Genomic DNA, 25,178 nt, shown 5'->3' with positions numbered 1-25,178 from the left:
GACTGGGTTGCTCCAGCCACTCTGGGCAGCTTCTAAGGTAAATAAAAACATAAGAAAACTTTACACACTAAAATTGATTTATTTATTTAAATTTATTACATTTATATGCCACCTTCATCTTCCAAGGATCTGGAGGTGGTGTACATGGTTCTCCTTTTTCCCATTTCATAGTCACAACAACCCTGTGAGGTAGGTTAGGCGAAGAGATGGTGACTGGCCCAAGGTCACCAAGTGAGCTTCATGGCTGAGTGAGAATTCAAAACCTCGTCTCTCAGTTCATATTCCAGCACTCTAACCATTACGCCACACTGGCTCTCCAGCAATGGCATTTGTACAGAAACAATTAAGAGGATGCTGGAAGGGTTCAGGAAAGGCTCTGCAGGGAAAGTGTAATGAAGTGATTAGAGTATGGGCTTTGGGTTTGTTACACCCAGGGTCAAATCCCCACCGACTTCTCTAATGCATGGAAGTACAAAACACAGAAGTGGCATAACAAATGTGAACTGCACCTGACTGTGGCATTCTGCTCGTTCCTCTTAAACACACGTGTGCAGAAGCCCATGTGCCTCAGGAATGTCTTTAACAGAGGAACTGGGTTATAAATTTTATTTATACCCCACCCTCCCTGGCCAGAGCCGGGCTCAGGGCGGCTAACACCAGTAAAATTACAGTAAAAACATAATAGGGGGGGTGGAAACCAATTTAAAATACAGGTTACAATGCAATTTAAAGTGCAGTCTCATTTTTAAAGTAGCCTATAGATCAAAACCATAAGGGGAGGGAAACACAAGTGTCAGATTGAGTCAAAACCAAAAGCCAGGCAGAACAGCTCTGTCTTGCTGGCCCTGTGGAAAGATGTCAGGTCCCACAGGGCCCTAGTCTCTTGTGACAGAGCGTTCCACCAAGCTGGGGCCAGTACTGAAAAGGCCCTGGCCCTAGTTGAGACCAAGCTAACCACCTTGCGACTTGGGATCTCCAAAGTGTTGTCATTTGTGGACCTTAAGGTCCTCCGCGGGGCATACCAGGAGATACGTTCAGGCCAGGCAGTTTACATGTGACACAATGCTCACTTACATGGTAGTTTGGCAAGCGTAAAAGGTTTCCCAGGAACCAGCCTTTGGCCATGAAGCTCCTTTGGTGGCACTGAGCAATTTCCAGCCTCTGAGGAAACCTACTTCGCAGTGTTTTCAGGATAGAATGAGATAAACACCATGGATAAGGTTCATTCTTCAAGTGAGGGCTACAAATATTACATTGCCAATGACTGCAACTGGCCCACACATTCTATGCCTGCCACCTGAGGCCCATCAAGCTATGCCCTTGCTGTTCTTCTTCCCACTGGGGAAAGCAGAGAAGCTAGTAAGGGTTTTTGAGGGTGGCACCATCTGAAGTAACCAGCTGCTGATCAGGAAGAAAACATGTGGGAAAGGAATGTGGGGGAAATCCACAGAATAATTCGCAGAAAAATAGAGCATGTGAGCTCATTTTTGTTTTGATTTTTGAATGTGGAGAATTGTAGGTTTAGTTAAGTTTGGCATGTTTATTGTGGAAAATGGGATTTACATCGCATATGTCCCTCATGCTAGTGTTTTGGAATGGTTGTTCAAGGTTTTCCTCTTTGCTTTTATAGCTGATCTGACCTTGGTGGGGGTGGGGTTACTGTATATACTCTTAACACTTGCTTCTCAGAAGTGTTTATTGGCACCATAAACACTCTGGTTTGCAAAGTTTGCCTTGGGTAGAAAGCATTTCTTATGGAGACACTGAGGTTAATCCCTCTTCTAAACATTTATGCTGGATTTAGAACAGGCAGGGCTTTGGAAAATGCATTCATATTCTTCGTTTTGTTGGGAAACCATGTGGTTTGTGAAGAGCATCTTGAACTATGCTGTTCATTTTATTTGAGCACCAGGTCTGGTCCAGTACAGGCACTGCTGAAATGATTACAGATAGGTTAAGATATCAACTTTAATTGGATCAATGTGTTGGTGGTAGGAATACAGTCACACGCATTAAAAAAATAAAAAAATATATTAAAGATGTCACATAATCTAGAAGCTGTGTAAAAAGAAATATGCTATATGGCCATCAATATCAGACACATTCCTGTGTATTTCATGATGGCATCATTAGCGATGGCTGCAATGTACAAAAAATAATAATTACCATTTTTTAAACTCCCTTTATTCAGTCCAGACATTTACTTGAGAATGAAAGATTTTGGTATCGGAGGCTCCAGGGAAATGTTGGCAGTGGAAAAACTAACCTACACCAGATGGCAGAGGCCAAAGAAATACTATAAAATATGGCTTCCATTCTTACAGTTCTCAGACAAGCAGAACCCCAAGCACAGAAAACCTGTGAAAGCGGCAAACCTTTTCTTTTGCTTACATTTCCCTTTGCTACTTAGCAAACCTGAGAGGTATTGTATCATCACATATCAAGAAAATAATATGCCAGGCTGTTGAAACAGGTGGAAAATGTTTATTTGCAACAACACACTGCTAAAAAAAAGGGAGAACCAAACACACTGCTGTGGCTGTCCATGGCTGCCTATCCACAGATATCTGACTGGTGCCAGTTTGGATCAGGCAGAACACAGCATAAATTGTCAAGTAAAGTGGGGAAAGTAGCCTTAATTCCCACTCTTTTGCCATGGAATTGCTTACGCATGGCCACACGTCTTGCACACCTGGTTAATGAAATACTGTAGACCAAAAATCCAATCCAACAGTGCCTGTTATACAAAGAACAAAACTGAGGGCTTGTTACCATAAATTCAGAAAGAATATTTATCCTTCCATCGTTTCCTTTTAGTAGACCAGGGAGGAATATTACCCAAATAGAAAAGAAAAGCATTCTCATATAGGTAATTTTGTAGGCGAGTTCCTAAAGGGATTTATTTATTTATTTCATGAAATTTATACACCGTTTTATTGTAAAAACAAAAACACAAAACCTTCAAAGTAGTTTACAAGAAAGATAAAACAATAAGAAAAATTAGCAGCAATAATTTGGATCAATAATCCAAAAGCAATTATGATAATAAGGATAATTTACATTGTGTGGTATTCAACTAAATGTTATTCTGAGTAGATACATGGAAATTAATTAACATGACTAATTTAGACCCATTAATTTCCATGGGTCTACTCGAAGTAAAACTTGAATTCCACCCATTAAAACCCAACTTACGGAGCCCAGGCCAGGAATAATAATAATAATAATAATAATAAATTTTATTTATATCCCGCCCTCCCCAGCCGAAGCCAGGCTCAGGGCAGCTAACAACAATCAAATAGTACAACATTCTAAAATCATTTCATTCTAAAATTAATTCAAATCAAATTGATTTGAATGTTTTCTCTGCCTTCTTATTTTCCCCTCCTCTCCATTAATCCATGGAGAATTCCCCATTTAAAATCTGATTGCAAGAGACAAATTGTGTTGTTATTTCAGTTCACTCTTATTCAATTTTTTCCTTTTCCTTTTTTTAAAAAATGGTGCAATTTTGGGTGTGAATGCAAAAGCCCCTTTTTTATGGTTAAAGTCGACATTAGCATTCCATCGCTTATTGCTAGGCAACGTTCAGGGATGCAAATTCATCACTTCTTTGCATAGTGCAACTTTCGATTTCACCTCCAACTGTAAAAATGTAGTCTGCTATCCATTATATGCCACTATGGTTGGATGACATCCCAGGAAAGCTCTGACTACTACTGGCAGAGAAAGAGTCACTGGCATGGGGCACAGGCAGCTTTCGGAATTTTAAGCCCTGGCACATCACTAATTGTTAAATGCACTATCCCACCCCACACCCCACACCCCAGACTCGGATTTTGAGAATCTTGCCTTCTGATTGCCTTTTAGATAGCTCTGAGAAATGCAGCTCCCTGTGAGGCAAATCCTCCTACAAAACGAAGGATGTAAAATTAAAAGCAGATTCCTGACAATTCAGTTTCCAAATCAGGCTGACAACTTGCCTGCCTTCCCATTCTACCTCATAAAGAATCAGAAGTATACTGGCCCATCATCACTTTGTGCAAATTTTGATTTGGAAAAAAACAAACTAAAAACCTCAAGCGATTCTTCTTCTAAATCAGCATTTGGTTAGGAGGCGTTTACACACGTTAGACACATAGTGAATGTAAAAGTTATACAAACTAAGCAACTTGGTTTGCATTGTGCATGTTCCTTTCCCATAAACAATGATAAGATGTTGATACATATACCACGAGAAATGGTCAAGGGCAATGTTCCGAGTAGTCCCATTGGGATGTGGTTTAGCCGCAGACACACGTGTGTGTGTGACATTAAGATTGAATACGGGGCTTTTAAAAATGTAGGTTTTGCTCACCTACGGGTAGCTTTGATCAGAATTACTATTTCTTTTTCAGATTCTTGTTTCCTGTTAGTAAAACAGGTATATCCTCATGCCCGGCTTGCAATGTCATTGCTTAGCACTGCTAAAAGTAAGCTTTTTAAACATTATGACAAAGAACTATGGAATCAGACTCTTCATCCAGCTATTACCTTACTACCAAGACCCATTCATTTGTGTGTGTGTGTCATGTTTTAAGATCTGTAAAGAGAATAGATTTTTCTTGTATCTCAAATGAAGCAGATGCCATTCCTTTAAAAAAAAAATCCCTCTAACCACTGCTGATTGAAAATGTCTCTTCAAATGTCTTGGAACAAATTCATAATTTTATTTTAATTATTAGAAAGATGCCAAGAAGCTAGGCGTGTTAATAGTGATTCAGACTTTGCATGCATTTCCCCAATGCGCTGAAACAAAAGGCGTTTCTTTTAAGAGTGTGAATGAGCTGTGGCATGCACATGTTCTTTTAAGAAAGGCCAAGGGTGCAGTTCTATTTTCTTAGCTCTGCTTTCATATTTATGCGTCTCATTTCCAGCTCATTGCTGATGCCTCCGTTGCGCTATCCATCAACACTTTTATCCTCCTTGTTCCTCAAAAAGAACATAAAATCTTTTTTTATGTGGTGGTAATATTATTGCAAATAAAAGCAAATACCAAAATCTTTATTAGTCTGCCAAAATAATAAACTATTTAATAAAAGCATGCTGTAAAAATAAGGTCATTTGCATCACTCAAATTTCTTGCAGGAAATACAGAGAATTATTGGTCAAAACGGATAAAATGACAACAAATATTCCTGCCATTGATGTAACACAAACTCGAAATGAGGGTTACAAATGTACAAAGCTTTGCATGTTTGCTGCCTTTAAGAGGTTTTAAGGCCGGCTGCCCATTGAAGGATGTGGAAAAAACAAAATGAGAGTGTTGTGCTTGGTGTTGCAATTCCCCAAGCGAGAGAAAGGAGAGGCTGCCTTGGCTCCATTACATATCATTATTCCATGATATGAAACCATTTCCAAAGCTCAAATTGCCCTCACAGCTCCCTCAGTTACACACAATTTATTGTCCAAATACTTGCCATTTTTACATCAAGTATTAATTGTATTTTGTTTGGATTTGTGTCAAAGCTTTAGTGATATGCTGTATCCAGTTTCCTTTCCCCTGTCCTTCCCCATGAAATGCATTTTGGGTAATATTTTAGGCTTTATTTATGAATTTTGGTCAAATGCTGAAATTTAGAGAAGAAATTGCTTATTATTGACTTAACAGTGCTTGAACTTTAAAGCTATTGCAGTGTAACTTGACCCTTTTGTGGCATTTCACCTGTTTTCTTCTCCCTTTCCTGCTAAGCAGCAGTATATCAATAATTTACAAAGGGAACAATTAAATTAGGATTAAATAAGTCATAAGCAAATATAAGGCCAATGTGCTTCAAACATCAATTTCTTTTGCTAAAGCAGCCCATCGTCCCTGATCATTGGCTATGCTGGCTGGGGCTGATAGGAACTGGGGTCTGAGGACACCAGATTGTGGAAGACCTAATTCATGAATTTGCGAAGGGCTGAGATTTTCCAATAAATTGATGAATGTTTAGACTCTTAAATGGATCTTAGTTGACAAATCTGAGGGTGTATAGAACTGGACAGCCACGGACTGCAAGAGTATTCAACAACACAAGAGTTCTGAATAAACATGTAACCCACATCCACTATATCAATACTGTATCTGCTATCTACAAGTACTTCTCAATCCACAACCCAGCCAATTTGGATGCCAATAAATATTGCTGCAGATATTTCTGAGATCATGGTCTTTCCAGCCAGTGGCTGGTTTATTAATTGCCCAGGTTTATTAATTATCTTCCTTTAAATGTTGTGAGGATCCTATGCCCTTTTAAAATGTGGGGTTTTGGAGAGTGGGGAGCTATTGGGTTGTTGTTGTTGTTTTATTATGTATTTTGTGGTTTTATATTTTGATTTTATTCTGTGAACTGCCCTGAGACCTCCAGGTATAGAGCGGTATATAAATTCAATAAATTATAATAATGTTGATACAAATGCAACTTTCCAATCTGACAGAATGTCATTTTCAGCCATGCGCATATGGTAAAAATGGCAGCGGTCTTGTGTCCTGTTGCAAGTTATAACCTAACAGTACATGTGGTCTCATGTTTATTTCTGGAGGGATGACATTCGTATCCAACAGCAATGTTAATAAGCTATAATTCTATTTGAATTGAACTTGACCATGCTTGACCATTTCAGGCTGCAGGTAGATGTTTGTATGTTTCAGTGCTACTTCATAAAAAAAAGCTCTGTACTAAACAAGTAACATGCCAGGGGGTAAGGCTATGCTTTCGACATCCGATACTGTGTGATAGCGTGTTTATACAGGGACACATTCAAACACGGCAACCTCCCCTTGCAGTCGTAACCGCCTCAACCTAGGAAATGCTTTATCACAATTTTGCCTGCACGGATAACCTACCTAGCCCTTTCCCTGCAAACTGGTTTAAAGTAAAATCAGTTCCTTTTCCTTTACATTTAATGGAAATACTCTTACTATAGCTAAAAGGGTTTTTGTGTGAGAGAAATGCATTTCATGTTCTCCAGGCAAATTAGAATTTTGTCTTTCATTTGGGATGTCTGTACAAGATGCTTTTAAGCAACCATCCCAGTGGTTTCAGGCCCTATCACCTAATAATTGACCATGACAGGAGTTATATATCCAGAGCCAGCGGGAAGAATGAATTGTATATGTCAGGCTCAATTACAAGGTGGAAGACCCAGCAACAAAAAAGACTGAACTGATTAAAGCTTGATGTTGACAAGAGAGCTGACATATCAGAGTTATTTCCCGAAGATGCACTCTTCAGAATTCCCTCCCCGATGCCTCAGCAGTCAATATCCTGACCACTTTGTCTTCCCTTGTTGTTGTCTATCCAGCTGGCATGCCATATATTGTTCTGCTCAATAATTCTTGGCAAAGAAGATGTTCTCTGTCTCCAAGACAAACCTATGCAAGAATGGCAAGAAAAGGATGCTAATGCTTTATTATGCTACAAAGAAGCCAAATAATTGGGCTGGGGAGATGTGTTGCAACAGTTGCAAGACTTTTTAGATTAATAGAAATTAGAAAAACACATCCTGGCACATTTGAGAAGAATGGATTAATGGATGTACTCATCATTTTATTGGCTAATCCTAGCGTGTATATTTAAGATGAAAGAATAGTCATGATTTTCCCATTCAAGTGATAAAATTGCTTTGTGAAAGCCACTTCCTGCATGCTAAAATCTCAATGAAAAATGATTGTTTTCTAAAATCTTTCTGGTAATTTGAGTCACATTAGCTTCCAATTCTTAACACATGAGGAACTGTTTGTCCACAAAATTTATGAGGCGTCTTGGGTCAGTAGCGTTCCTCTTGCAAATAGTTCATGGCATCCTTGTTTGAACCCATTAACTCAAGTGAGTTAAAGGGTTGTTACTTTATTTTATAATTTTATGCACCACTTTTCATGAAAAAAGCAAAAGCAAGTTAGCTGGGTGAATTACCAGAAAGCACTTTCCTGTGCACAGAATGAGTTTGCGTCTTCCCTTCCAGCTACACCCTCTTTTGCAATACCAAAGCTAACTCCAAATATTCCTGAAATACTAAAAAAAAAAGCTCTTCAGAGCGCATAAAAGGCTGCATTGGGGAGAGTATGTGTAGTTTGCTGGGGAAACATACGTAACCCTTCGGATCCCAGTCTATCATAGCAAACCTATAGTGATCACATACCAATTCATTAGCAGGCAGAATTTATCTTCCTGGGGAAAAGAGCTCCATTTTGTAACACATAAGGTAGAGTCTGTGGCACATCGCTGCACTATGCTAGCTTGGTTCATTTTATACTAACTGGCTTCGCAGTGCTCATCATCCTGACCTGTACCTATAGGCTCACATGCTTCCTTGTTAATGCTGTTGATATTATTCTTGAGACACCATACATTGAAAGCACTTTAACAGTCATGACTTTGCCCAAAGAATCCTAGGAACTATAGCTTGCTAAGGGTGCTGAGAATTGTTAAAAGACCCCTCAGAGAGCTATGATTCCCAACATCCTTAACCAGCTACAGTTCCCAGGATTCTTTGGGGGAAGCCATGACTGTTAAAGTGGTATTACCGTGCTTTGAATGGATAGGGCCTTGATCTGTGCCACTATTTAGTATGTATGATATGGATAGGGCCTTGATCTGTGCCACTTGATCTGTGCCACTCTTTAGCTCCAGACATGCCCCACCACTAATATCCTAAATTCAACCATAGATATTCATGGGTTACACACAGCACTATTCTAGTTGTGAAATATATATATATCAGTACAGTGGTACCTCGGGTTACATACGCTTCAGGTTACATACGCTTCAGGTTACAGACTCCGCTAACCCAGAAATAGTGCTTCAGGTTAAAAATTTTGGTTCAGGATAAAAACAGAAATTGTGCTCCCGGGGCAGCGGGAGGCCCCATTAGCTAAAGTGGTGCTTCAGGTTAAGAAAAGTTTCAGGTTAAGAACGGACCTTCGGAACGAATTAAGTACTTAACCCGAGGTACCACTGTAGCTGGTATCTTCTTCTTAACTTAGAATCACAGCAGAGTGTGGAGTGAAGACACGAGTGTTCCTAAGCTTGAGCAGAGAAGAGTCAGCCTCTAAGGAAGTAAAATAAAATAAAGCAAAACCAGTTTTTAAAAATGTCACAAAATCACACGTGCATTCATTTTTTCCCAACACTAGCAGCATACTGGCATCTATCTGTCTTGGGGGACAATGAAGGAGTATGCCTTTGTGGTTGTGCGTGAAGTCAAAACATGGAGAGTTACAATGCCTGCTGTGGCTCTAGAGAGTCGGGGCAAGAACACAGCCCTGTTTCACACTGTTCTTTATAGTGAAGGTGTCCAAGGATGAGCCGTTAGACTGGATGGTGCTGTGCATGTTCTTGTGGAAGGATCATCTTGTGAAGCTTAGGTGGGCATCCGACCTGGCTGAGCAGTCTGTGTCCTTTTCAGCTGACAAAGTCAAAGGCCATCATCTGATCTATGAAGGTGATGTACAAAGGGTACCTCTGCTCTTAGCAGACCTCCTGAAGCTGTACAATGAGAAAATCATGTCAACTGTGGACCCCTGAGCTCTAAAGCCACATTAACTCGGGATAGACCTTGTCAGCGAGTGACTGTAATAACTATCAAATACATGACTTTTGATATTCATATAAATACATATTATATTGGATCAGAGTACTGGTCCACTGTATATTGTCTGCTTCAGGAGTGGGAAACCTGTGGCCCTCCAAATGTTCTACAACCCCCATCATCTCTGAGCGTGGGCTATGCTGACTGGGACTGATGGGAGTTGGAGACCTCTGGAGGGCCATGTGCTCCCTATCCCTGGTCCACCTTGATTGGCAACAGCCAACCAAGATCTCAAGAGGCCGCTCTTTTTAGGTCTTCTACTCAAGATCCTTCAACAGGAAATACCAGGGACTGGAGCTTGGACCATCTTCATGCAAACCATGTACTCCAGCACTGAGCCACGGGCTCTTTCTCTATGCAAATTCTTAACTGCAAACATCCAGCCCACGAATGGAGGGTTTCCCTTGAGCAAAGGGAGACCAATAACAACTGTACATCTGTTGCATTAAAATATTGTCAGAAAGGCTTTGCCTATTCAGCAAGCTCTGGCATTGCTCGACAAAATGTTTCCAAGGTTATTTCTTCTAACCACTCCATTCTGTCACTTTCAGGTCACACCTGTCAGGGCAAAGAGTAAATCAAGTCTAAGTTGTATGCCTTCAGTTTCTTCTGTTCTATTAAGATACTGAAAAATGACGGGAAGATTACAGCTAAAAATAAATGTGAAAGGATGTATACGAGAATGCAACCAAACTAGAAGACAGAAAATAACTTCTGTATTAGGTACTATTTTAGGCAATAATATTAATAGCAGAGCCTCTAAGGAAGGAAAACAACACTTTTTTGTTTTTAGTTTTGCTGAAACTAATGTTGCTAAGGAAGAATATGTTGCAAAAAGACTGATCTGTCGAAACCTGCATTACAAAGCCTTTATAAAATAACCACTTTTATGGACTTCCAAAGAGGATCACAAATAACTTGTTTACAATATTCTTTGTAGGCTTGTCCCCCGCTGTTCTAATCATGTTAGCCAATCAGGTTTAAAATATTTGTCCTTGTTTGTAGACTATCATAAATAAAAATACCCGTGTAGTGCTTCTCCATTAAATCAAGTCAGAGTCATTAATACATTTCCCCAAACAATTGTGTGGATGATTGCAGCTCAAATAACAACTCAGTGTACATTTTTAAGTGTTTTTAAAACAAGTGTCACATTTTTACGGTGTTTCTGAGTGGGTGATTATTTCCCATCAGCAGGCTTTACTAAGCATTTTATGTCTGAAACTTCTACATATCCTCTGGACTTAGTGCTTTAATTAAGAACATGCCTGGATTGCTTCTTTTCACAGCTATAATAGCAAAAAGTTACAATCCTTCCCTCTGGACAATCACAAGCTTTCATAGTATGCAATCTGATTTGGATCATCCACTTTATTTGGAAGTTCCTAAGAATTATGGGAATAATCCTGATTATTATATGAATATTTGTATTTTTGTAATAACTACCATCACTGTTATTTCCATTTCTTATCTGCTATGCTTTATACTAAAAAACACACAGTCTTGATGTGACCTGCAGTATAAAATACAAACAGTATTATCTATATTTATATATGAATTAAGAACAGGAAACCAGTAATGTTTCAATTCAATTCAAAAAGCAATATCAACACCCCCTGAAAAAAAATACATATAGCATAAACAGGACAAGCCTAACCCAATCTAAATGCCCAGCAGAATGTAAGAATGGTAAGTATTAAATGTGGGGGGGGGAAGCCCTTTGGTGCCAGGCATAATAATAATAATAATAATAATAATAATAATAATAATAATAATATCTTACTTATACCCCGCCCATCTGGCCAGGCCTCCCCAGCCACTCTGGGTGGCTTCCAACAAAATATTAAAATACAGTAATGCATCAAACATTAAAAGCTTCCATCTGAATGACTGCAGGTTCCACACTCAGGCAAACCAAATAGTAGCTCTTAAGATGGCATTCTTCCACAGTGCCAGTCCTCTAATCTGCACATTTCTGTCATCCTGCATTTCTTATCCTGTGCCCCCATCCACCGGGCATCAAAGGTCGGTTTTCGCTTTTCTTCTTCCTGTCTGCACAACACATTGGTCCGTACTAGTTTATCATGCTCAGAATTGGCCTTCAAATGTTGGGTTGTTCAGGTTCCACAGTTCTCCAAATACAGTGGTATCTCTACTTACGGGCGCGATCCGTTCCAGGGTGCCGAAAAGTTCATAAGTAGAGTGCTGCTTCTGCGTGTGCATGTGCCGCAACAGTGCGCTTCTGCACATGCGCAAAGTGTGCAGAATGCTTCTGCACGTGCGGCAAAACCCAGAAGTATACACTTCCGGGTTTGCTGCGTTCGCAACCCAAAAATCCGCAACATGAACCTAACGCAACTAGAGGTATGACTGTACTTTAAAACGATCCAAAGGCTTGCAGCCAGATTTATTCTTATATAAATCCATTCATTAAAAATCATTTTACTGGATTTACTCCCCAATAAAAAAGGAGTGTCTTGCAGGCAATACAGACCATATTAGCACCACATGGAAGACATAGCAGCTGTATTTTTGTTACTTTTGTATTTTGGTGGTGAAGTCCATAGGAGGGAATTAAGTGTGATGTCACAAATTCACCAAAATGCATACAGGCCATCTTTCTCTGCAGCTCCTTTGGAGAAGAGGCATTTGGGGAGATCTCTCCTAAGCAAGCTAATTCCAGGCTATTCACCTCCTGTCACTTGGCTACAAAAACTATAGCAGGACGTATATGTCACACACCTATAATTACAATCAAAGCACTCAGTTATCTATGGACTAGTCTGAACAGCAGGGGATTGGAAATGACCTTTAGAGATCCTGTCCAACTCCATGATTCTAAGTACATAAGTACGGCTTCAAATCTAGCTCTCTTCCTCTGACAACCAGAAGTTCCTAAAACTTTTATACTTCTGTACACATTAGATACATATGGTACCTTGGTTTTCGAACGTTTCCATTGCCGAATGTTTCGGAACTTGAACATCGTAAACCTGGAAGTACATGCTTCGGTTTTTGAACACACCTCAGAAGTCGAACATGCCACGCGGCTTCCGCTGAGTGCAAGATCCCGAGGCCTAGCTGTCGGCTATTGAGTTTCACTTTTTGAGCGCTTCAGAACTTCAACAGTCTTCCGGAAGAGATTACGTTCGAAAACCAAGGTACCACTGTACTTGTTTTCTCCCCTGCCTGGCAATTTCCTATTACATAAAGTAGTAGGGAGCCTAACTGGAGCTAGAGCCATTAAAACTGTGAAATGAGTAATATAGCATTTATTTATTTATATTAAAAGCGGGTTAGGTAATGGGTGTGAGGTGTTTAATTAGTGTTTATGTTGAAAGACTGTGTATCAGACTTTTGAGAACATAAATAAGATCCATGTGTATTGAAATGTGTGGACCTACTTCTCAGCATCAGCCATGAGCATGTGAAGAGTTAACCTAGGTAAATGTCCTAAGTGTGTACAAGTCTTTAATCCTAGTCAAAGTGTTGATGAAGTCAGAGGAACTCCTTTGCTAGGTGATGCCAGAGGGTGGGGATTAACCATTAGTATTTCAAAAGAACTGACCATTAGAATGCAAATGAATACCAGGTACCATGAGATGCTACCAGGAAGATTTTATGTGCCTGGAACACCAAGATGGGCAGTAGAGCAAAAAGGATACTGGTAATGCTGCTTTAAGGACAAGCTGGTGCGTTTTGGGGTGCAGCTGCTGTGCACCCCTCCACTGAAGCCTAAAGGCTGTACAGTGGTACCTCGGGTTACAGACACTTCAGGTTACATACGCTTCAGGTTACAGACTCTGCTAACCCAGAAATAGTGCTTCAGGTTAAGAACTTTGCTTCAGGATAAGAACAGAAATCGTGCTCTGGCGGTGTGGCGGCAGCAGAAGGCCCCATTAGCTAAAGTGGTGCTTCAGGTTAAGAACAGTTTCAAGTTAAGAACAGACCTCCAGAACGAATTAAGTACTTAACCCCAGGTACCACTGTATATGTATGTAAAATAAAGCATATACCATTAAAGTACTAACCTCCATTGTGCCTACTTTCTCCAAAGGAACACAGACCCTGGGTAAGCGCTTGGAATTCCCCCGGACTCTTGCTACTGCTTGGAATAGAGTAGGGCAGAGAGAGGGTGTGGGTGTGTGCTGTTGCCCCCCCCCCCCATCCACAAATATTATTGAAAAGCATTGAAATTACCCCGTAAATGTCCTCTTTATGGGGTCATTTCCTGAAAAAAACAAAACAAAACAACAACTTTGCCTGCCTAGCCGCAAAAATTTCCTGGGTACGCTTATGGGGCTTGCCCCCAACCTTTCTAACAGCATGTTTAGGTTGGGGGCTGTAAACCTCCAACACTTGCTCACCTAATGATTTACTAAAAGAAAAAGGGGGATTTTGGCGTTCAAGCCTGGCTGTAGCGTAGAAGTTCCCTTCATTTCATAATCGACACACTGACTGGCTCTGGCTGCTCGACGACGGAAATGCACCCGGCACATGCTCAGAGGCACTCTTTTTATTACTTCCCACGCTCTGGGTCTGAAACCTGGCATGCAAATCCCAGAGCGGAGCGTGCCACAGTCTAAGCGCTGCCGTGCGAGAACCTGGAAAAGCGCTTCTAACTCACGCAGCAGCTAGGCAGCAGTCGCACACGTGCGCTCAGCCTTGCCCTCACTACAAACCGCCTCAGTGCCAGCTCATAGCTGTCCGACGCTGTGCCTGAAATTTAGCCACCCCACTAACCGTCCGCTCATATGACGGCAGGGCTGGCTCTTGCAGTTTGTCGCCTGAGGACTGACAGCACTTCATGCTGCCAAAAGGACGGAGGGAATGCCTCATCAGGGCTGCGAAAGGTGATTGTTTTGTTCAGGCAGCTCGGAAGACAAACCCAGGCGGGCGGGACTTCCCGGGGAAGGAAGCATCAGACAGCAGCAGCAGCAGCAGCCGGGCAGCAACGTGGGTTGGAAGAGGCAGTGTGTGTTTGCGCCTAGTTGGTGGCTTGCACTCTTAACCCCGGGCGCTCCTCGCATGCACTTAAATCCAGCCCAAGGTGTTGTGCAACATGAAAGTAGTGGCTTTAATCAGGTAAAAAAGAACAGTGTGTGTGTGTAAGGGCTGCCCCCACAATGGACTAGTATTTCCACTGCAAGGTTTCTACATAAGGGAGAAGTGCTGGAGCCCCATATAGCGCGGGGGTGGCTGGCGGAGTGAAGTGAAGGGGCAAGCAAAGATAAGCCTCCTCGGATCAGATTTCCCTCCCGCCACCCCCTTTCTGTTTGTAATCAGCAATTTCCTTTCTATCCCCTCTCAGTCCGTCTGACCTCAGGCTTCCTGCTTTGCTTTGCTCTCTCCGGAGTCGACTGGCTGATTTAAAACCGTGCAGCATTTGCGGGTCATCTCTGCAGCATATGCGCCTTGGGGTTTTGTTTTTTGCTTCCCCTTTCAGCCCTGTGCATAGTGGGAACAAGGACAGCTTTTTCTATGCCTGTGTGGTTTAATATAGAAGGTGCTGAGATTTTCTTACAACCATCTGTTTGATCTTGCACCTAAGAACAATAAGAAGAGCATGCAGGATCAGGTCATGTGTCCCCTCCAGTCCAGCTCACAGTGGCCTCCCAGATGTCCACCTCACCCCTTGCTTCTCTGTAGGTAGGGTTGGGAAGTCGTGGGCTGAGTTTATGCTGTGTCCTACACACCATACCTTTCAAGCACACTTGAAACACATTCTTTCCCTAAAAAAATCCTCGGCACTGTAGTTTACCACTCAGAGTTACTGTTCCTAACAACCCTTAAAAAGTTACAGTGTCCAGAATACTTTGAAGGAAATAATGTGTTTTGAATGTGTTTTAAGGGTATAGTGTGAACACAACGTGGCAACATTTACAAAAGGAAACAGATGGAGCTGGCCTTGGAAACACTTGTTTTTGCAGGGATTTGTTCTCAAACTTGAAGAAACTGAGCTATTTCTAAATGTATTAGGTGTTTTGTGCCTTCCTGAACCTTGAAAACCTCAGGGAATGGGCTTGCTCAGCTCACAAGTTTGTAGTGCTTCGCCCTCCTGCCAAGTTACCCCAGACCTGGGGACCACTTATCACAAACAGACACACACACGTACATTTTCTCCCCGACTCATGTCCACCATACTGTCTGTACACCTTAATCACCAGCTTGAGGTAAATGGGCCTGCGGGTGACCGCCATTTCATTCATCTGTTAGTGAAGGTGGCTATCAACACTTTGCAGAATTTTGCACTTTGGCTGATTAGTGGTTTATCATCAATAAAGTGCACAGAAGTTCCTGCTTTAGCTATTGTCCTGCATTCTCATAGGATGCATATATGACTGCTTCCTTCAGTTTGAGAAGTAAGCTAAAATGTTGGAAGTTTTGCATGCATGTGTAAACACATTCATAGGCCAAGGGGAGCAGTTGCCCATAGGCAGCTTACTCAGGTATTTGAAGGCCAGGAGTCCATGGAGGGCCTTGTTATATGGTTTGATTTGCTTGAAGGGGTTTCATGCACAACCACCTGCGTTTCATATTAGGTAGTGATTTTCTTCTGCAACTTGACTCCTCCCTCTTGTGGAATTACTCTGGGGGTACATTGATGCCATGTTTCATACAAATTAACAAACCCTTGAAATGGGACATAAGGACAGATTGTCACCTTCGATAAATAGTGGTGATTTAGGGCTTTTGTGGGAAAGTGGGTTTGTGTTCTGTATTTATTGGTAAAGTGGGTTGCTTGTGTGTAGTTGAGAAGGTTTCCAGCAGGAAAATACAGTGGTACCTCGGGTTACATATGCTTCAGGTTACAGACTCCGCTAACCTAGAAATAGTACCTCGGGTTAAGAACTTTGCTTCAGGATGAGAACAGAAATCATGTTCCGGTGGTGTGGCGGAGGCTGGAGGCCCCATTAGCCAAAGTGGTGCTTCAGGTTAAGAACAGTTTCAGGTTAAGAACGGACCTCCGGAATGAATTAAGTTCTTAACCCAAGGTACCACTGTATTGGGATGTCAAAAATGAACCCTGCTGCTTCCAACCCAAAGCCATCTCTGGCTGTGGGTGGCACAAGCAGATATACCAGAGTAGCATGCTGATTAATGCTCTGACCAGGGACTGGGTAGTCGTGGTTAATATGGTTGACTGAAGGAAGCCATCTTAGCAGCAACGTGTAGCCCAGCTCAGGTACCCAGGGAGATGGTAGAACACAATCTGTGACTTAAAAAAAAAAAATACATTATTTCTACAGTATATGCACTTAGATCAGGGGTAGTCAACCTTTTTATACCTACCACCCACTAATGCATCTTTCTTGATGGTAAAATTTCCTTACCTCCTACCAGTGCTCGATGGAAGGAGGTTTCAGCTTGTGTCGTAGAACCCCCTACCGCCCACCTAGAATCCGGAAAGCCCACTAATGGGCAGTAGGGACCAGGTTGACAACCCCTGACTTAGACACTGCTGCTTGTGTTAATAACCTGCTCTTGAATTCAGTGGGACCAATCCTATACTTACTTGCTGAGGTGTAAATCCATTCACCTCAATGGGGCATACTTCTGAATAGACATGTACAGGACTGTGCTTTAAGTATATTTGTGTAGTTTTCTTTTTTGGGGGGTTTGCACTTTAGATGTGCTTACTTTTCTTTAAAGAGCACAGCCCTATTAATGCTGTGAGAAGTAATAGCAAATGGAGCATCTTTTCTTAAAGCCAGGGAAATTACCTGTAAAGAATCAAGCATTTGTGCATCACAAGTACTTTGGTATTTAGTAGCTTTCATTCCATCTAATGTCCTTAGCAGCTAAATTGTCTCTGATGGCAGTCTTGCACCCACACAACGTTGTTTTGCATTTGAGATTCACCCTATGTGAAGTCACTGAAAACGGGGGTTTAAGTGCTTTTAAAGCTTGTTGCTTTGCTTGCAGTAAATTATCTTATGCTCAAGGTTTGTTTTTAATAACTTCACTCAAGCAGAATGGCACAACGCTGGCTCATTTTTGTATAAAGCTCGTCTGCAAAATCTGAGACATTTTATTCTTCATACCAATCTTACTCTTTTTTATGCACATTTTTCACACTAGCAATTACAGACCCAATTGGGCATTGAGTCAGAGAAATGTAAAATGCATTATTTGTGCAGAGGCAAGCTTGTGACCTGGCTGCAGAGTATATATTTTTTTAAAGGATCCATGTAGGTTTAGCCCAGATCATTATCATTATAAGCCCAAGAGTCCCAATGTTGAAAAAGCACTGGTTGGGATCCAAAGTTCTGTGATGCTCTTCTGTGCAATTGGAATTTTGATCTCACCATTTATTCTGTGTGGAAATAATTGGGCACAGAGAGCCTTGTGTGAAGTTAAAGAATTGAGGCCTCCCCTACATGTGTAGAACACTGCCTGGATATCAAGTGTGTATTCAGCAAGTGATAGGTTGGAGTGCAAATACTTAAAATCCAAATTATATACGTGCTACTTTTAACTTTCTTAAGGATTTCTGAAAAGTGTTCTTTTTTATTAAAAAAAACCCCGGTAGACATTTTCTCATTTGTATATTTTCTCATTTTGAAATCATTGCAGAGCTGTTTTTATACAACTGATTCTTTTTATTCCAGTGGTGGGAAAGACAGCTGTTACAATATGATGCATTGTGTTGCTGCTGGACACCAAATTGTTGCCTTAGCCAATCTAAGACCTGCTGAAAACAAAGGTGAGAATTTCACATTCCCTCAAACTCTGCCACCCTACTCACTGTGCTGGAGGATTAGTGTTGAATCTCTACCGGTAGATCTCTGAGTGATTTGCCCTAAATCGGCAATGATTTCTGACTCCCAGATGTTTAATAATAGCAGCAAATAATGATTTTGCTGCTGACCTAAATTATTCTGAGCTTGGCATACCCAGGAGTTGCATTTTTTGTGTGGAAGCACTATCAGCTCTGATACACAACATGAATTTCTGGGCTTGCAGTTCTCTAATTCTAAAGCCTTCTTCAGGCATTCTCCAAAGTTATAATGCACACAAAAAAGGAGTGGGGATGAGGGGCCTAGCTCTGTCCCTTGTTGCCATTCTGGGTTGTCTTCCATGAGTTGGAGGCTGGGAGTATCTCTTGACTTCTTTTAAGACAGGTTTGCTGTAGTCTTATTTTATTCTATTACTGGATAATGGGTTATTTTATGGAGTTGTCATTTGCAGCTTTTTAGGGCTTTGGCTTTTTAAAGAATTGCATGGATTAGACCTAACAACACAAAGTAGAAGCTGATTGCTCTGTGTATGCATATAGATTTGATGTACTTTACTGTACTTTACTATTTATGTCGCAACATTTATCTACCATTTGACGGTAATAAAACATCAAAAGTGATTTATAACATCTCAAAGCTGCTATGTGAGAGATACAGATGATTGTTTACAAAGCCAGCTTTGTTTTGTGTTGTTATTACATGGTTGTTTCTGCCCCTGTGACATTATCACTTTTATTTCCTGTTGGGAGAGTGGTGGAAATATGTAAGTAGCAACCCACAAAACATGAAACTGCTGTTCCCATGGTGACTTGGGGGGCAAAACACTTGTTGGAAAGTTGCACAAAGCTGGAGAATAAAGTAATTCCCATCCATGTACAAAAGTGGTCAGGTTGATTCATCTATAACTACATCTGCACGAAACATTTAAAGCATTATTATAATGTTTTAAACAGTCATGGCTCCCCCCCCCCAAGAATTCTGGGAACTGTGGTTTTTTAGTGTGATGAGAATTTTAGTTCTATGAGAGAAACGGGGGTCTCCGAACTCCTCTCAGCACCCTTTACAAACTACAGTTCCCAGGATTCTTTGGGGCAAGACTTGACTGATTGAAATAGTATAATACTGCTTTAAATGTATAGTGCAGATGGGTTCTATTTGAAACAAAACCGGGGGCAGGCTCTCCTACCTTATTAGTACATATTGTAAATATTAGCTAATACAGCTTTACTTTTGTCTGTCTTCCAGAAGGGACTGATGAGCTGGACAGCTACATGTATCAAACAGTGGGGCACCATGCTATAGAGTTATATGCAGAAGCCATGGGCTTGCCACTTTATCGCCGCACTATTAAGGGCACCAGTGTGGAAACTGGCAAAGTATATACCAGATGTGAAGGTGATGAGGTTGAAGATCTTTATAAACTTCTGAAACTTGTTAAGGTAGGTTGTGTGAGAATTCCTCTTCTTAAGGCTAAAAAAAATAAATAATGTTCAATATAGTTAGACTGTAGGCCCGAGGCCTGTAGTCACCATTCTTGTATTCCTCTCTATATATTTTGCTCTACATGCCGTTTCCTATAGAGAATAAACTTAGATGAAATGGGTCTTAATTTATAGCTTATTCTGCACTTTATTGTTGCTTCCTGACTTCAGGCTAAAGACCCCATTATAGTAGTAAAACTGATTTATGCTAAGAAGTACAAAAGAGAAACATAAGAAGAATTGTATGCTCCTTGTGATTCAATGTCTTCCAGGTTTTACACTGCTGATATATTATGTTTTGTTGCTTCCAATTTCTTAGGTTTCGTATCTTTTGTTTCTGTGCTCAACTGTAGGGAACACGTCTTCTCCGGGAATAAGCCAATGAATTTTAAAGCAAAATCAAAGAGGAAGGAATTTATTATTTATATTGTGTTCCTTACTCAGAGCCTTACATAGTACTTTTTCAATTGCAGTTTTGTTATTGGTGATATTCTGAATTATTAGTGGCATTTTCACCTAGGTTTTTTTTAAGTAGCAAGCGTAAATAGAATATATTGGCCTTGTTTGAATGTTACGATAGCCATGGTCTATTGTTACAGGAGTGAACAACATCAAACCTTGGGCTCATGCTCTCCCTACTCCTGTGCCATGAAGAGGAGCTAGGAAGCTGTTGCTTCCATTCTGGGCTCTACTAGCTGAAATGAAATGCTAATGCAGGGATGAGGAACACATAACCCAACTCCTACCATCCCCAACCAGCATGGCCAGTGGCAATGGACAATGGGAACTGTAGTCACACAACATCTGGAAAGCCACAGGTTCCCACACCTTTGTTTTAATGCCCAAACCGTGGTTAGCCTTAAGTTACAGTGGTACCTCAGGTTACATATGCTTCAGGTTACATACTCTTCAGGTTACAGACTCCGCTAACCCAGAAATAGTGCTTCAGGTTAAGAACTTTGCTTCAGGATGAGAACAGAAATTGTGCTCCGGCGGCGCAGCGGCAGCAGGAGGCCCCATTAGCTAAAGTGGTGCTTCAGGTTAAGAACAGTTTCAGGTTAAGTACGGACCTCTGGAACAAATTAAGTACTTAACCTGAGGTACCACTGTACTCTGGTTGGTTGGGGCAAGTTAGCTTCATGTCAGTCTTTATAAAACTCTGCAAGTTTTTTATAAAACTGGCTTTTTTTCAACTAACCAGCAAAGCTCCTAGAAAAATGGGGTTTCCTACTAACATAAGGGAGAGAGCGTGTCTCTGAGCAGATCTCTTGGCACCTTCCAATCTCTGAATGGGGAAGCTATGCTGACATGTGGAACAAAAATAAAATTATTTTCTGTCTTACAATTTTGTTTTTAGCTCTACCATGATTTGAATTAAGATAATTGCACTGTGGTCTGGATAAAAGGGATTTATTTTAGAAGGTGCTGTTGTGTTATGTTTGTAGTGCTACTTTGTGAGTTTTCTGTGGTGCTGGATCTGAAGGCAGTTTTTAATGACTGATGTTTTCATGTATTTTTAATCTTTTGTTGGAAGCTGCCCAGAGTGGCTGGGGAAACCCAGCCAGATGGGCAGGTAGAACTAATAAATTATTATTATTATTATTATTATTATTATTATTATTATTATTATTAGTGGTGTAAAGTTCTGCCTCCTGGGACTTTTGAGGCTACAGTCATTAATGCACTAGTGGTGTTAAAGCAGAGGATGAATTCCAAGCAGGATGCTGCTTGTTGTTGCTCTGTAAGATAAATTCTACTACTTTGTAGAAAATCTTTTATTGGTCAGAATAATAGCAATCCTTGTGTGTCTAAACTTGGATTTCCTTTGCAGGACAATAGCTTGTTTGAGCTCCACTCAGCTAAGAAAAATCAGTGATGGGTCTCAGCAGAATATTTTTAGTGTGTCCACAGGTTCAAGGAAATACAGTGTATTATAAGGATTTCTGCTTGCACAATGGGACTTTCCTCTCCCTCCTATGCGTGCCCTGTGTCTTCCCTGAATCTTCTCCAGAGGGCTGGGGGAATCCCTAGAAGAACAGACTTTCTAAGGGGAAGTGGGGGGAATAGAGGGGGGAAACATTCTGTAGTGCAGGCTGGAATCCTTGCGCTGATGGAATGTTCCCTTAGCCCTAGGTTGGATTCCACAGATCCTAGTCGAACTGTAAAATAATTGGTTCCAATAGGGGCCTGAAAAAGAAATTTGAATTGCTTCTTAGTGTGAAAGGGAAAAGCTTGCAGTGGTTCTGAGGAAGTGGCTTTCAAACTGCGTTTGGTAGCCCTGGACTTTATTAGGGTTCTTCAGTAAGGAGATCAGTAAGAAGACTGCTTGGCCATCAGTACCAGTCTTCCTCTGCAATGTGCATGTGTAGGACAGGGTTGTATGTATCCTTGGGTGAACTTTCAGGTCGCTTGGGAGCAAAGGTGAGGTCTAGTAGGCCTGTACAATGTTCCATCTGAATCAACAGAAGTTTCATGGCAGAAGATCAATGGGGAAAGGGTTCATTGAATAAGCAAGTTTTAAAAATTACTGTCCTTAGAGTAGGACATAAATTTCAAACTCTTCTCCAGGAGGAGTTGGATTCTGGCATCAATGTGAGCCGTTGTGGCCCAGGTAGGAGAAGTGATTGACACTTTCCAATGTTACACCATTGAGTTGGATTTGTGGCGCTGCAGAGGGGTTGTTTTGTGCTTGTTGGTGCAGCACTTTGGTTTTTTGGATGTTGAGCAATAGGCCAGGCTTCTCATAAGCTTCTGTGAAGATTTTTAGGATGGTTTTGAGGTCATCCTCTGAGTGTGCACACACTATGTTGTCATCAGCAAACTGAAGCTCTATGATGGAAGTTGCAGAGAACCTTAGCAAAGGTAAGGTTCTCTGCTTTGTATTTAAAGCTGAGCCAAGTTTCTTTGAAAGAGAAGGTTAAAACAGGAATGGGATGAGGAACCACATGAGTCTAACACATCTCTTGCCCTCGTGGATGCCTCTATGTAGTGCTCAAGCATTAGAGCTGTGCTCAAGCACAGCTAATATTTCATTGCCTGACCAGTTTGGCTCTCGTTGGTAAGATTCTGCTCCTACTAGTGTAAAACTTTTATAACTCTTTTATTTTGTTTGCTTGTTTGTGTTGAGGCACCTGTCTCTCTGCAGTGCTAGTGTAGCATCACAATTGTGGAAATACACAGCAACCATAGTTCTTGGTATATTCATTTTAACTTCCTCAATGCACAGCACATCTTAGGATCAAGTTGTAAGAAGTGTAAAAGAGAACGTGTTATTGATAGATTTAATTAAATGATTAGTGACAGGACAAAGTTTCTTTTTTCATTTTTCTCCAGACAGCATGGACTGAATACTTTGCTATTATCTTGAGAATAACAGTCAGTTATGACATAAATTAATGCTAATGTTATATCTTGACAACTTCTGCTTTGGAAGTTTGTGCAAGATATTTATAACTATGGTTGAAAGAGATGTTATCAAGTTGTCTTGGACTAAATAAGTGACGTTGTTGGTTTTTTTTGCTCTGAACAGATATTAATTTCACTTCAAGAAAATTTCAAGATATAAATATATGGAATCAATTGCATTAATGATAGACATTCCATAACTGTGCTTTTACAGCTGAATTCATTTAAAACAGTTCTAAAATTGTACTTGAAATCTTGCATATGCCAATAAATAATTGGGTAATTTATAGGAAAAAAGAATATAGGAGTTATTCATGTTAGGTTTTTTATTCACATGGGAAAAGGATGAAGCCCCTGATCCAGTTCTTGCTGTGGATAACTAGTTGCACGCACTAATTGGCGACGGGATGAGGCTATATGCACCCCAGTGTACCTCAAAAGATACCTGTTTGTTAATCTCCCATTTCTGGTTTGGGGCATGGGTATTTTTGTTAGCTGTAATACATTTTTGAGTGTTTATCACAAAAGGGCAATGTAATATACTGGAATCAAATTAAAACTTTTGAAGGACACACTGAATGCTGTTTAACCTCCCTGAGATACAATCCCTCTTTAATTTTGGTGATTGTACATATATATTCTGTTTATTTTGTTGAAATAGTAATAATTTTCAAAGAATTATTAAAAGAAAAGAGGGATGTAAAGTTTTTAGAAGTAGCATTATTTTGACCTCCCTTTGAAAACAAAATCAATTACTGAAGTAGGGCTCTTTCGGACATCTTCATTATGGCTGGCTAAACCATGGCTTAGCTGGCAAGGAACGAAAGTGTACTGGTTCTGGTTAGCTTAAACTATAGCCTCCTGTTATGGAGTTGCTCAGGGTCTGAAACTGTAATTGATACATCGGGCTAATGCTTTTTGCAGTAGCCAAACATCTATAATATAAGAAAAGATGGTTTATTTCCATGAAATAATGCTTTGATATAATGCAGACTAGTTCTTTTTTGAGTTGTACAGCACTTACTGAACTGTATATAGTAATTGGAACTAGTGAAGAGAATATGTTTTAATGGCTGTGCTTCTGAATAAGACGTCTTACAATTTCGAATATTTTGTGTACTGGAAAAAAAAATATCCCAAAGTACTGCTATTTGTTTAAAATGCCTTCCAGTAAAACTGCCAGGTTAGCATACAGTCCAAATTGGGGCAGTCATTGTAGTGCCCTCCATATGTTGGATTATAGCGCCCATCATCTCTGACCATTTGCCATGCTGGCTGGGGCCGATGGGAGTTGGGAGTCCAGCAACATCCTAAGAGCATCATGTTGGCAGTCCTTGGGGTAAATCAACAGTTAAGAGTAGAAGCTCTAAAAAGGCAACCAGTAATAACCAGTAAATCCACCCAAACACCACTGAAACCTATTATAAAAACATGCAGGGGAAATCTTTTAAATGTCTTTGCCCTTTCCTGAAAAGATACAGGCAAGAACATTTGACAGCCAGTAGATTCTCTAGGGAGGGCACCATGATTGAAAAGGTCCACTGACTGCCAATTAGTTACTAGGCCTAATTCAAAATGCTGGTTTTGACTTATAAAGCCCTAAACAGCCCAAGACCACAATACCACAAGGACTGCCTTGTTCTCGTTTTGCATTGTGATATGTGGTATACAAATGTTACACACAAACACATACATATTGGCATCACCATGGTGTGCATAAATGTTGGTCCTGGACATAGTCTAGGGCAGGGGTGGCCTTTTGGACGTTGTTGGACCCCAACTCCTATCAGCTTCTGTCTTTGGCAAAAGCTTATGCGAGTTTAAAAAAATATGCATTTTTGTGATTTCTGTGTTTTCAATGTTTTTCTTCCCCTCTTGCAAATATGCATCATTATAATTGCCAGTACTGTATTAATAGGTAAGCAATTTGCTTCTGGGT

The 25,178-nt window shown here is 40.7% G+C and overlaps 1 protein-coding gene across 5 annotated transcripts in view; it reads left to right on the top strand.

Annotated features, from left to right (window-relative positions):
• Positions 1-14,544: 14,544 nt before the first annotated feature.
• DPH6 (diphthamine biosynthesis 6) overlaps positions 14,545-25,178 on the top strand; it is a 239,935-nt gene continuing 229,301 nt past the window's right edge. For all 5 annotated transcript variants that reach the window (XM_081886627.1, XM_081886628.1, XM_081886629.1 and 2 more), the window contains exons 1-3: positions 14,545-14,697; positions 18,225-18,319; positions 19,599-19,792. In XM_081886627.1, the coding sequence (XP_081742753.1) occupies positions 14,675-14,697; positions 18,225-18,319; positions 19,599-19,792 (312 nt within the window). In that variant the 5' untranslated portion in view covers positions 14,545-14,674. The remainder of the gene's footprint in view (positions 14,698-18,224; positions 18,320-19,598; positions 19,793-25,178) is intronic.

Source organism: Podarcis melisellensis (assembly GCF_964234715.1).
Source record: "Podarcis melisellensis genome assembly, chromosome: 1".
Lineage (NCBI taxonomy): Eukaryota > Metazoa > Chordata > Lepidosauria > Squamata > Lacertidae > Podarcis > Podarcis melisellensis.
The sequence above is the reverse complement of the archived record's forward strand: the minus strand, read 5'-3'. Positions and strand labels throughout refer to the sequence as shown.